Source organism: Pistacia vera, unplaced genomic scaffold (assembly GCF_008641045.1).
Source record: "Pistacia vera cultivar Batoury unplaced genomic scaffold, PisVer_v2 Contig204, whole genome shotgun sequence".
In the NCBI taxonomy this organism is placed as follows: Eukaryota; Viridiplantae; Streptophyta; class Magnoliopsida; order Sapindales; family Anacardiaceae; genus Pistacia; species Pistacia vera.
In genome coordinates, this window is record NW_022196007.1 from 1,403,527 (window position 1) to 1,415,181 (window position 11,655).

At 36.2% G+C, this 11,655-nt stretch overlaps 3 protein-coding genes across 3 annotated transcripts; 2 read left to right on the forward strand and 1 right to left on the reverse strand.

Annotated features, from left to right (window-relative positions):
* The first annotated feature begins 4,389 nt into the window (after positions 1-4,389).
* LOC116128781 lies at positions 4,390-6,100 on the forward strand. Its single transcript, XM_031414532.1, has 2 exons — positions 4,390-4,832; positions 5,490-6,100. Exons 1-2 carry the CDS (start codon positions 4,580-4,582, stop codon positions 5,828-5,830), a joined length of 594 nt encoding a protein of 197 aa, XP_031270392.1. The 5' UTR covers positions 4,390-4,579; the 3' UTR covers positions 5,831-6,100.
* Positions 6,101-6,239: 139 nt separating this feature from the next.
* LOC116128783 (acyl carrier protein 3, mitochondrial) lies at positions 6,240-7,786 on the reverse strand. Its single transcript, XM_031414534.1, has 3 exons — positions 7,529-7,786; positions 6,826-7,034; positions 6,240-6,604 (listed from the first exon to the last, which is right to left on the reverse strand). Exons 2-3 carry the CDS (start codon positions 7,021-7,023, stop codon positions 6,416-6,418), a joined length of 387 nt encoding a protein of 128 aa, XP_031270394.1. The 5' UTR covers positions 7,024-7,034; positions 7,529-7,786; the 3' UTR covers positions 6,240-6,415.
* Positions 7,787-8,277: 491 nt separating this feature from the next.
* LOC116128778 (SNF1-related protein kinase regulatory subunit beta-2) lies at positions 8,278-11,609 on the forward strand. The gene is made up of 4 exons (XM_031414530.1): positions 8,278-8,692; positions 9,458-9,636; positions 9,752-9,914; positions 11,068-11,609. Exons 1-4 carry the CDS (start codon positions 8,519-8,521, stop codon positions 11,392-11,394), a joined length of 843 nt encoding a protein of 280 aa, XP_031270390.1. The 5' UTR covers positions 8,278-8,518; the 3' UTR covers positions 11,395-11,609.
* The last annotated feature ends 46 nt before the right edge of the window (positions 11,610-11,655 follow it).

The window sequence follows — 11,655 nt, forward strand, 5'->3', positions numbered from 1 at the left end:
TTCATATGAATATTAAGGATCTTAATTAGTAGCACTTGGACTTTAAACGTGGGGAGCAGGAGTTCCACTACTACAATAGTCCATCCTCAACAACCAGCAATCATCCATTTTGTTTCTTATGAGAATCGGATATATATCATAACAGTAAATCAAATTAACAACGTGGGACAACTTAAACTTAATGCTTCTAATTAAGGGTGTTCAAAAGAACCGGTTAGAATCATAATCGATGGATACCTAGGGTTTGGTTTCGGTTCCTACGCATAATTAATCGTCAACTGATAGGTTTCGGTTCCAAATTTTTGGAACTGTTACTGTACAGTTCCGGTTCCGGTTCCTATAACCGGAACTAGGAACTAGGAACCGAAACTAATATAAAATAAAATTAAAGATTAGAGGGGGTTAATAAAAACTTTTGTAGAAAAAGTAATGTGAATACATTTATATTTATATTTCATAACATTTAAAGTAAGTTTGTTTGACTTTTAAGAATCTACCTTTACAAAGTAATAGAGTTTGTAATTTTGAATTGATAATTTGTAATTTAATTTTTGTTAATAAGTGCCAAGTGGGGGTGGGGGGGGTGGGGGGGTATTTGTAAGTTTTTAAGGTTTTTTTGCTATTTTAAAAACTTTTGGTGGGTCATTTAATTTTACAGGGTACCCAGAACTAGAACGGAAACCGATGGTTCTGGTTCCTAAGCACCCAGAACTAGAACCGAAACCGTTGTTACAGGTTCTAGTTCTGGGTACTTAGGAACCAGAACCATTGGTTCCGGTTCTGGTTTCAAATTTTAAGGAACCGTCGGTTCCAGTTTTGGTTCCTTCAAAAAGTGCAGAGTACCTAAAACCGAACACTCTTACTTCTAATACTGTTCCTCACACTCAATGCAAACTCGAAAGAGTTTTCTAACATGACAAAAGTTTTAGGCCCCAAAAATTTATCAAAGTGATTTAGGAATAATTGAAGATTGAGTGGTGAAGTCTCTAGACATGGATAATCTCCATTCTGTCACTTCCATGGGAGCAAGCTTAGCTCTTAAGTATTTGAGAGAATAATGGGGTCAACTCATCAGTAGTCTCTTCCTGGGCCCTCAGCTGCTCGCCCCCCTATCAAATGACTTACCAAGGTTTTCTTTATTGGCTTTATTATAGGATCCATCCATCAGTTTCTTATGGCTTAGGTTTATTCTTGTTATTTTGTTCGAAGAGATAATGTTATTGGTCCGACATATTGACTTACCATGTTATTGGTCTGACAAATTGACTGACTATTTTTTTTTTTTACTAGGGATGATCGGACTAGTTTGTACACACCTTAATTAATCTTCTCAAACCTTAAAACTACGGCAAGAGCTCCAATAATCATCCCTATTAATAGTTGTGAGGATTCGAACTTAGGAGACCATGTTCTATCTTTCTCTTACTTTTTTACCATCAAGAAGATTCGAACTTGAGAGATTAAGGGCTTGCTTGGTATATTATTTGAAATATGATATTTTGAATAGGATCCCGCCCATCCCAATAATAAAAGTTTATAAATTAACAAGAATACATCCACCTACCCAACCGACTGCCAGTAGCTGACAGTCGCTAGAATGGCACATGATCGACTAGATCTAGTCGGTTGTGCACCAATTTGACCTTTTTTGGCCAGATCTATTGTGTATTTGATCGAAAATGGTCAAATCTATAGCCACATGCGACAGGATCGCACGTCGTTTCGTCGTTGGCGATGGCAGCGATGGTGATGATTGCTGGAGTCCGACAGTGACTTGGGTCCATGTGTGTGTGTGTTTGTTAATTTATAAACTTTTTCTGTGAAAGGTAATTGTATGTTTTGAGTTGAATAAAATATGATTGAATTTTGAATTATATTGTACCAATATTAAAATAAACACGTTTTTTACTGTTTACAATAGGATAAAATAATAAAATAGGGATTTGAAAAGTTAATCATGAAATCACCCCATGGTAGTTTAAGTGACAATAGGATTGATGTTTTAATCACACTATCTTATGATTATCAATAGCTGTTAGCCACTTATGGGAAGGTAAATTAAATATTAATTATAAGCTGCTTCTCTCCAGTTCTACACATTGGGCCTCAAACTTCAACTACATGAACCAACCTTTTCCTTGCAAATTAACTGCTCCAATTCTCTTTCATCTACACATGGGCATGGCCCGGCCTTAAACTTATTATTATATTATGGCCGAATGACTTACACCTACCCAAGGTTTGGCGGGACGACGATTGATACCAAAAAAGTTTTAAAACGATAAACAAGTACTTTTTATCAGTGAAAAGACTAGAATGTCCTTTGAGAAATATTAGTCTATTTTTTTAATTATTTTTAGACCCTTTAAGTTTATTAATTCCATCAAATACCCTCAGAAAAAAGTTTAAAAATTAACAAAAACATCTTCACTCACCCATACTTGCCAGATTCCCGTGGCCACCATCGGTGGTAGCTGGAACATGTCACAATGGTCTACGCCACCACCGTAAATAGCTAGTAATTCACAGATCTGGCCTTTTCTGGCTAGATCTGACGTGAAAAGGCCAAATCTGGTCGAAAACTGACGGCCAAAGAAATGGTCGTCGAGTGTTGTGACTGTCGACGGCCAGATCTGGCCGGAAAAGGCCAGATCGATGAATTATCGGCCATTTCCAGTGGTGGCGTAGACCGTTGTGACTGATTCCGGCTACCACCGGCAGTGGCTGACGGAATCTGGCAAGTATGGGTGGGTGGGGTTGTTTTTGTTAATTTTTAAACTTTTTTCTGGGGGTATTTGATGGAATTAATAAACTTAAGGGGTCTAAACGTAATTAAAAAATAGACTAATATTTCTCAAAGGGCATTATAGTCTTTTCACTAATGGAAGGTACATGTTTGTCATTTTGAAACCTTTTGGATACCAATCTATCATTTTACCAAACCTTGGGTAGGTGTAAGTTGTTTCCCCTTATATTATTTATAATATCATTGTTTTCATTTTCACAACATTTACACATTAGCTTTGAACATATGCTCAAAGATGTAAATAACTGTCGACAAACATAGCAATGAAAAGAAGACAAAAAAATAAATAAACTAGGTACATTATACTTTCAATACACCCATTCGTGCGTACTGGGTAGGCCATATGATTAGGAGGAATTGGAGATAGTGTGGATATGCATAAAATCTCATGTTAGATTCCCTATATAAGCATCTACGATTTAAGTGGAAGGTCATGGTGATGGGTTGTTGTGTTAGTCTCCTCCAAAGATTAGTTGAGATGCACATAAGTTGGCTCGGATACCTTGGTTACAAAAAAAAAAAAAAAAAAACTTTTCATATGGTACTTGATCATGTGATACCCTCGTTGTGTTTAAACACTTGCAACTTACGCAAGTTTCGACTAACGACCCCTTACTTAAATCATGGATGCTTATATAGGGAATTGAAGTAGCTTATGCAATCAAGGATGTTCATATGAAGAATCAAACCAGTTTATGCAAGCTTTGACAATAGCCCTCCACTTAAATCACTGATGCTTATACGAGGAATGGTATTTGAGACCGTGACTTATCCATGATATTTCTAATTCACCAACCTAACCATCAAGACTACCCACTACAAGAAATATAACATTTAGGGAAAAAACATTTAGTGACGAAGTCAATTTGTCCCAAAATGGTTATCTTAGGGGACAAGTTTATAATTTCGTCACAAAATGTTTAGCACTCAATCTCTGCCTGCGCCAACAATGCCATTTGGAGGGACCCATGGATGGGTCATTGCTACCAAGTTCCAATTGTCACAAGTCATACACTTTGTACAATATACCATTCAATGAATTATATTATCATTTCGCAAAAAAAAAAAAAAAAAATAATAATAATAATAATAATACACACCATAAGAAGATAATAAATCAATTTACAGGGGCCATCTTCTTATGAGATTAATGGTATGCTGTATGCTTCAATGTGGCCATGGACAAATCCATCGCTCCCACTCACTCGATCTCTTAAAATATTCTCCCTCAAGTATCCCTAATTTTACTCCACCCACCTCAGCCTTTTGTATTTTGAGGTGTATAGATTACCCACCTACGAACCCTAAACATCAACAGTAAATAAAACCAAAACAATACAAAAGTAGATTTGTACAGTTGGGGCAGGCTTGACCATATGTATAGCTCCTCCTTCTTCTTCTTCTTCTTCTTCCCTTAAGTTAAGGTTACAGATATATTTATATGAAACGTGTATAATTGTATTGCGTTTATTAAAGCTTTGGTAAACGAATGTTTTTCTGCCTAAACCACATTGATTAGACGATAAGAGTAGCTTACCAACCTCCCTTTAACTTCCAATCCAACTTCCCAACTCTCTATCTTTCTTCCTTCTGCATGCCGTCACTTTTCTACCCCTTTTCCATTATCGAAAATTCAATCTCACCCTCTTTTGTTAGGTCAACTATGAAGGCTATGGACGTAACTTCAACGTAATTTCTCTATAAAAACCAACTGTGGAGCCTGACTCTCCTTTACGAAACATTCTCGGAAACAAAATTTTCAACACAAAGAAGATGAGCTACTTTCTCGGCTGCTGCGGCTCCAGGTTCTTGATCGTGTTCTCTTTGTTCTGTCTTCTTCAAGCTTCGACTGCGGAAGAGGGTAATGTTAATGGGAACCTGTTATATCAGTTATCAACGAGGGAGGAGCTAGTGCAAATGGCTGGTTATGGAGAGGAGAAGCTATCAACCGTGCTGGTTACAGGAACTGTTCTTTGTGAAGCTTGTTTGCATGGCGAAGATCAACTTCGTTCATGGCCAATATCAGGTTCATATATAATTTAACTTTCTTAATTAATCACTTTCTTTCTATCCTTGTTGATGATCTTACACTATTTATCATTTAGAAACTTACAAACCTAAACAAAACCCCGATGTGAACGAGATTTAATCTCAAAACGTTTCCGAACCAGTTACTTTACAGAAACCTGCAATAAGCTTAGAGCCTGTAAATAAGTTGTATGAATCATGCTTCACTTAATCGTTCTTCTATTTCTGGTAATCGCCATGGTTTTTAAAGTTTACGTTATCAATATTTGAACTTTCTTCATTCTCATTGTTAATCAATTTTATTCAAGACTAAACCTGGATTTGAGTTCTTTTGTAAGTGCTTTTGTTATTCATCCTTGTTTAACCTATAATTTTGTGTCGTCTTCAATAAACATTGTCACCAAACTTGTGATCAAAGAAATCAGTGGCTTCTAGGGAGGACGTCATATTAAGTGCTGGTGAAAAGTCGCAATTAAATATAACAGTCGAACAACTCAAAATCAAGATACATATACACGAGCTAGATTTATATATACCTTAATTTATTTATTTTCTTTTAAACCCCATCATTGATTATGCATTAATTATCTTATTTAAGTTATCGATGATTGACCATGTGCTCATCCGGTTTGACTTGAAATCTCAATCTCCGCAGGTGCTCTGGTGACGGTTTACTGCCATAACAGCCATAGAAGAACCATATCAAAGTCTCAGGCTGTGACAGATGAATATGGGGATTTCATGATTGATCTTCCTTCACACTTGCATGCTATTCCCCACTTGGAAAAGTCATGTTCAGTTAAAGTTCTTCGACTACCCAGGAACTCACTCTGCAGACCAACTTATATTAACAGGCACAGAGGATTGGTACTGTCATCGGTTGGGAATGGCATCCGAACCTATGCAACCGGGAGAATGAGGTTCTTGCATTCGACATCCAAACCCTTACGAGCATGTACCGGTAAAGGCAGCAATGACAAACAGATTGCATGGTGAACAAGCAGATTGGGATATGGCACCGTGGCTCATAGATGGCGCTTCAGTCACAGCATAGAGTTACAAGAGTTCTATCCCACTCAAGCTGTATATGAGTTCTGGAAGTATATATATACTGCATACATGTATGTAAATAATCATATTTTGTTTCATTTTGAGCGCCGAGTGATTCTAAATGATGTTTAGGATGCTCTGAGTGCTGATAATGTAATCATTATTTGTCGCACCGCAAGCTTTTTTAAGAAAAGAAAGAAAGAAAGAAAGAAAGAATGGTGGCGTGTTTCATGGCCATCTTTGAGTTCAGATAAAAATAGATGATATGCTAAAAGACATCTACACACGCCCACAAGGGAATTAACAAGAGCAGTATAACAGAGATACTCAGAGCCAGAGGACAACAAATGCTCAAGACACGTATATTGATATTAATTGCATCCATTACATCTACAAAAATGGTAACTCAAAACGGCAACCCAACATCTAGATCTTGAATTTGTGGCAAAATAATGGATTTACAATCATATCCCAAAAACAAATTATCCGAGAGGAAGCATTTCCTGAATGCATTTAAAAATTTAAAAGAACTTAGGACTTCACACGTTTTTCCTCAGCTTCAGAAGCTATGTATTTTGCTACATCAGCACAGCATGTAAGCTTATCTACTTTCTCTTCAGGGATTTCAATGGAGAACTCTTCCTCAAAAGCCATAACGAGCTCCACCCTGTCCAGACTATCCAGGCTCAGATCTTTCTGAAAATCAGCCCTTTCAGTAACCTGATCAATGGACAAATGAAACCATTATTAGGTTTACTGCACTACTTTCTTGCCACAGACTGTAAAGGAAGGATGGTCTAGAGTTGGAAAAGAAGAAAATTGTCTTTTTCGGCCTAGAACATTATGCAACAGGCAACATTTATGTAAAACGACCTAATCAACCACAGACAGGAGTCAATAGCAGAGAAATTATAAAACAAAATGGGACATCAATTAATTACCTTAGATGCATCAATTTTGTCAAATTTCTTAACCAGTCCGATCACTCGACCCATAATTTGATCAGGGCTGGTAACGGATGAGGCACACATCTGCCGGCTCAGTCTGTTGAGCACATTCCCACCTCCATTAGATAACCAGGGTTCACTATATCTCCTCACCCTCACATACCTCAAGATGGTGTCTCTAATGCTTTGCATATTGACAAGAGCTAAAATCAAATCACACAAGATATCAATATTAAAAATAGCAAGCAAATGGCACAAACAAAAACCAATACTCAGATTCCAGAAATTAAGTTCCAAGTCCTAACCCTCTAAAGACTAAACTATGCATATCAATAAAAGCTTCAAATGGCACACATGTTAATAATTGAAACAGCAAGTTGAGTTATGTTCCATCAAGGAAACTTCTGGGAAAATTCAAGGCAAAAGAAACAGAACATGTGACAACATTGCATTACACGTTTGAAAACATCCAAAACTACAAACTTTATAACAAAACATCATAAAAAGATCAAAACCCATGTTTAAAATTTCACACCCAGAAACCAAAACTACAAACATCAAACAAAAACTTTTCAACTTTTCAACTTTTTTTCATGCGCAATAAAGTTTTAAATTTTGAAAAAAAAAAAAAAAAAAAGATACAGAACTGAAATCCAGTACTAGAAACAAAGTAATGTAGAAGGGACTGGTGACTCACGAGGCTGTCTCCGTGGTGATGACAGCGACTTGTAGAATTGTTTGGTAAGTGTTTGCTTTATTGCCTCTGAGAAATAGTTCACTTGAAGGAACCGTTAAGTTAGATGGAAAGATGTGGAGTCACTCAAATCACGTCAAGCCTGGGCGTGGCTCACTTGTACATATAGGAGGCCTAGAAATTGGCCCTATTCCAAAAAAGGCAAATCCCATATTATTATTAAAGGCATTAGGTTTTGGGCATACCTTAAAATTTTCAAAAATAAGTAAAGAAAAGGACATCTTTATCTTTTTATTGTGAAAAAATATGTCAGACATATTGAAACTTCTGGTCTGTCTAAATTTATGGTTTAAACGGGTTGTAGTATATGCATTTTCTACACATCTTTAAAAGCAAAATTTTACAAGGTAAATCATTCATGATCGATGGAATGAGATGATATAACTCTTAAATATATTATTCAAGCGGTTTTGAGTTTGATCAAGTGAAGGTTTTTAACTTTAAGATTTTGAGGATTAATAGAAGGTGTGCACAAAGTGACCTAATTATTTCCTATTGCAAAAAATAAAAAAAATAAAAAAAAATTACAAGGTCTTGAAACTTATTATAGGCAATCGTTTTGTTTATTAATTATTAATACAATTTGAAAATTATTTAAAAAAAATAATAAGCAAAGAGAAGAAGAGACTATGTCAAATATGACGTGACTTAGCACCCATCTCATTCATTGGGCCACCATTGGATCTTCCAAATTCAGCGGAGTTATAATTATTTTTATAATAATTCTCATTGTAATTTAACTTTCGCTTTCAATTGGGCATCTGGGATTTTTTGCCATTTCCTTTCTTTTTTTTTGTTTTAATAAATAAAATTAGTGAGGTTGTTTTTTATTTCAACTCACGGTGCGAGTAATTTCAATGACGAATTATGTGTGAGTGAGGGATTCCTCAACTGGGTTTTGATTAATTTAATTATTTATTAATAATAATAATAATGGGGAATGTGAATGGAAGGGAAGATGGAAGTAGTAGCCCATCTGGGGTTGAAGAAGGTGAAAGTAATAACAGCGTTCAAGAAGAAGGCATGGGTGCGCCTGATGGTTTGATGGGTCAGTCGCCTCCTCATAGCCCCAGAACCACCCACTCCCCTCTCATGTTCACTCCTCAGGTTATTGTTGTTTCTTCAATTTTCATTTTTTTTTTCTTATTTTAATGGTTTGTTGACGTAAGTGAAGGGCTTTAGATTTGATTTGTATTTATGAATTATGATGAAAGTTATTGTTCTTTATTGAATTTGCTTGTGGGGTTTTGTTTTTGTAAGTTTTTGTTTGGTTAATTGATGTTGATGGAGCTGAAGATGTGTTGTTTGATTGATTAGATTGAGTTCTGCTGTGGAAATTTCGGTTTTTCATAGTTTGCAATATGTTTGAGGAAGGTCGATTGTGGGGTATTGTTTGTTTGGTTAATTGATGTTGTTGGAATTCAAGGTGGGTTGTTTTGATTAATTAGATTGATTTCTGCTTTGGAAAGTTCAGATTTTCAGAGTATGTGATTTGTTTTAGGAGTTATGGTTAAATCCCTTGGGAGAATTCTTGGAGATGCCATCAGATATGATGTTATTTGTTCATTGTTAGATTTACGTGCTCACCACTTGTTTGATTTTAGTTCTAGGAGGATTTATCAGGCTTCATCAGTTAGTTTGGGTAGAAAGCTGTGCCAAGGAGTTGATTCAGTTTCATGTTTTAGTTGGATCAATGAAATTGTGAATTAGCATGAACCATCCACACCGGTTAGGAGGCATGTTGATTAGTTCTCAATTTTGATTTTTCTGAATTAGGAAAGAACTTGCATGTGTGAAGCTCGGTACTTATTGTGATGTTTATTACTTTTTGAAAAGTTTGGTTTTCATCTTTTCTCTATGTTTCTGTTTTAGGTCCCAGTAGCTCCATTACAAAGACCAGACGAGATACACATTCCAAGTCATTCATGGATGCAAAGCAGTTCATGTTATGAAGATGTCAGCTATGAGATTGGAATACCAACAATGATTACATGGAGTTATGATGGCCAGGAAGTAACAGTGGAGGGATCATGGGATAACTGGAAGACGAGGTTAACAAAAACTCGCCACTTATTTATATATATTTATTCTTTTAAGTTCATTTCCTTTTTTCTATTATATGTGCATACTTCTCTGAAATGCCTCACGCATTGCGTTCTTGATCAGAATTCCCTTGCAGAGATCAGGAAAAGACTTCACTATTATGAAAGTACTACCATCAGGTGTTTATCAGTACAGGTTTCTTGTTGATGGACAGTGGAGATATGCCCCTGACTTGCCTTGGGCTCAAGATGATGTAGGCAATTCTTACAACATCTTAGACCTGCAGGTAATATTTTGTTTCTTTTTGAAGTTTGCATGTCTGCAAGATGAATGTGATGGTTGTAACTAAGAGCATTCTTGTTTATATGTCATTATCAGTTGGATTTTGAAGTCTGCTATGGGTCTTATGTGGTTACTCATGACATGAGTGTCGTGTCAGAACTTTAATGAATGGTGATGAAAACTTGATGCAAAACTGGAAAGATTAGTGTAAAGATGTTTCTTTACTTTCCTTCTCATAAAAATTCCTTTACCTTCCTCTGGGTCTGAGTCTTGGATGTTTCTTAGAGAAAAGAACGGGGTGGGGAAAGAAGAAAAAGCCAAGCCGGCAAAGAGGTTGTGGGAGGGGTTGGTATTCGAGTAGGTTTCTGGCTTAGCATTTCGTAAATGTATGATATCTCTATCTAGATGTAGTCTTAGTATGAACATGTTCAAACACGAATTTATGTTAGCTGATTCATGTACAATTTGCATGGCTAGTACTTGTAGAGTGACTGAAGTATGATATCAGGTAATTTAGAAGTTGAAGCTTTTAAATTTAGTATTTCTTTGACATTTAGTTGCATATGATGCCAATACAGCTTATTCTCATATATTCATTGTCTGTCCTTGTTCTCAATGTGTGGTTGTCCATGGGTTATTATTGGTAGTTTTCTCTTTTGAGAAGCCAAATTCATTCTGTATAAGGGTGACAATGTAAGAACTAGGAAGTGTAAGTTTCAAAGACCATTGGAAAAGCATAGTGGAATATAAACATACCTAAGACTACAGAATTCAGATTTAAGTCTATGAAAATTTTGATTTTTGTATCTTTATATAAGTTAAAAGGTAAAATATTCTTTATCCCCATTTACAATGGATTTTTCTTTCCTGCTCAAGTAAATGCCCATTTTAGTTTTGGTTTTTTTGTTTGTTTGACATTCTCTAGAGATGAACTCACGTTCTTTAGATTACAAGAGATCTCGAGCTCCCGAGACTGGAGCAAAGTTCTGAAAGGGAACAATTTTCTTGATTGAATATTCGTGGGTTCGGATTTTATTGACACTTAATTGGTTCTGGTGGACAGAAACTATTCTCTAGAATGTGCTAGAAAGTATGATTGCTTGATGGCAGAAAATTTTCAGTGATGACCAATGGGTGCTTATTGATGTGTTTTGCAGGAGTATGTTCCTGAAGACCTTGAAAGCATATCTAGTTTTGAACCCCCTCAGTCTCCTGAGATGAGCTATAACAACTTGCAACTCACTGCTGAGGATTTTGCAAAGGAGCCGCCTTTGGTTCCTCCACACATGCAAATGACACTGCTCAATGTGCCGGCATCCAACATGGAGATTCCACCTCCTCTAGCAAGACCTCAGCATGTGGTCCTTAATCATCTTTATATGCAAAAGGGAAATAGTGGTCCATCTGTGGTGGCACTTGGTTCAAGTCACCGATTTTTAGCCAAGTATGTGACGGTGGTGCTGTATAAGTCCATGCAGAGGTAATAATATGCTACTTCTTCGTCCGACTTTCTAGTCTTCAATCCCAGAATGTAGTTATTATATTTATCAAGAGTTAGATGCTTTGGGATGGTGTTGGTAAACTTATTAAGCAGTCATCATACCGAAACTTCATAGCTGTATTAATATTTGATGACCATTGATCCAACACTTTATTTGCTTGGTCTTATTGCATTATCTGGCCTTTCTAGCGCTAGAAATTTTTGATCATGTAAAGACATTTTTTTATTTGCAAATTTCTTGCAG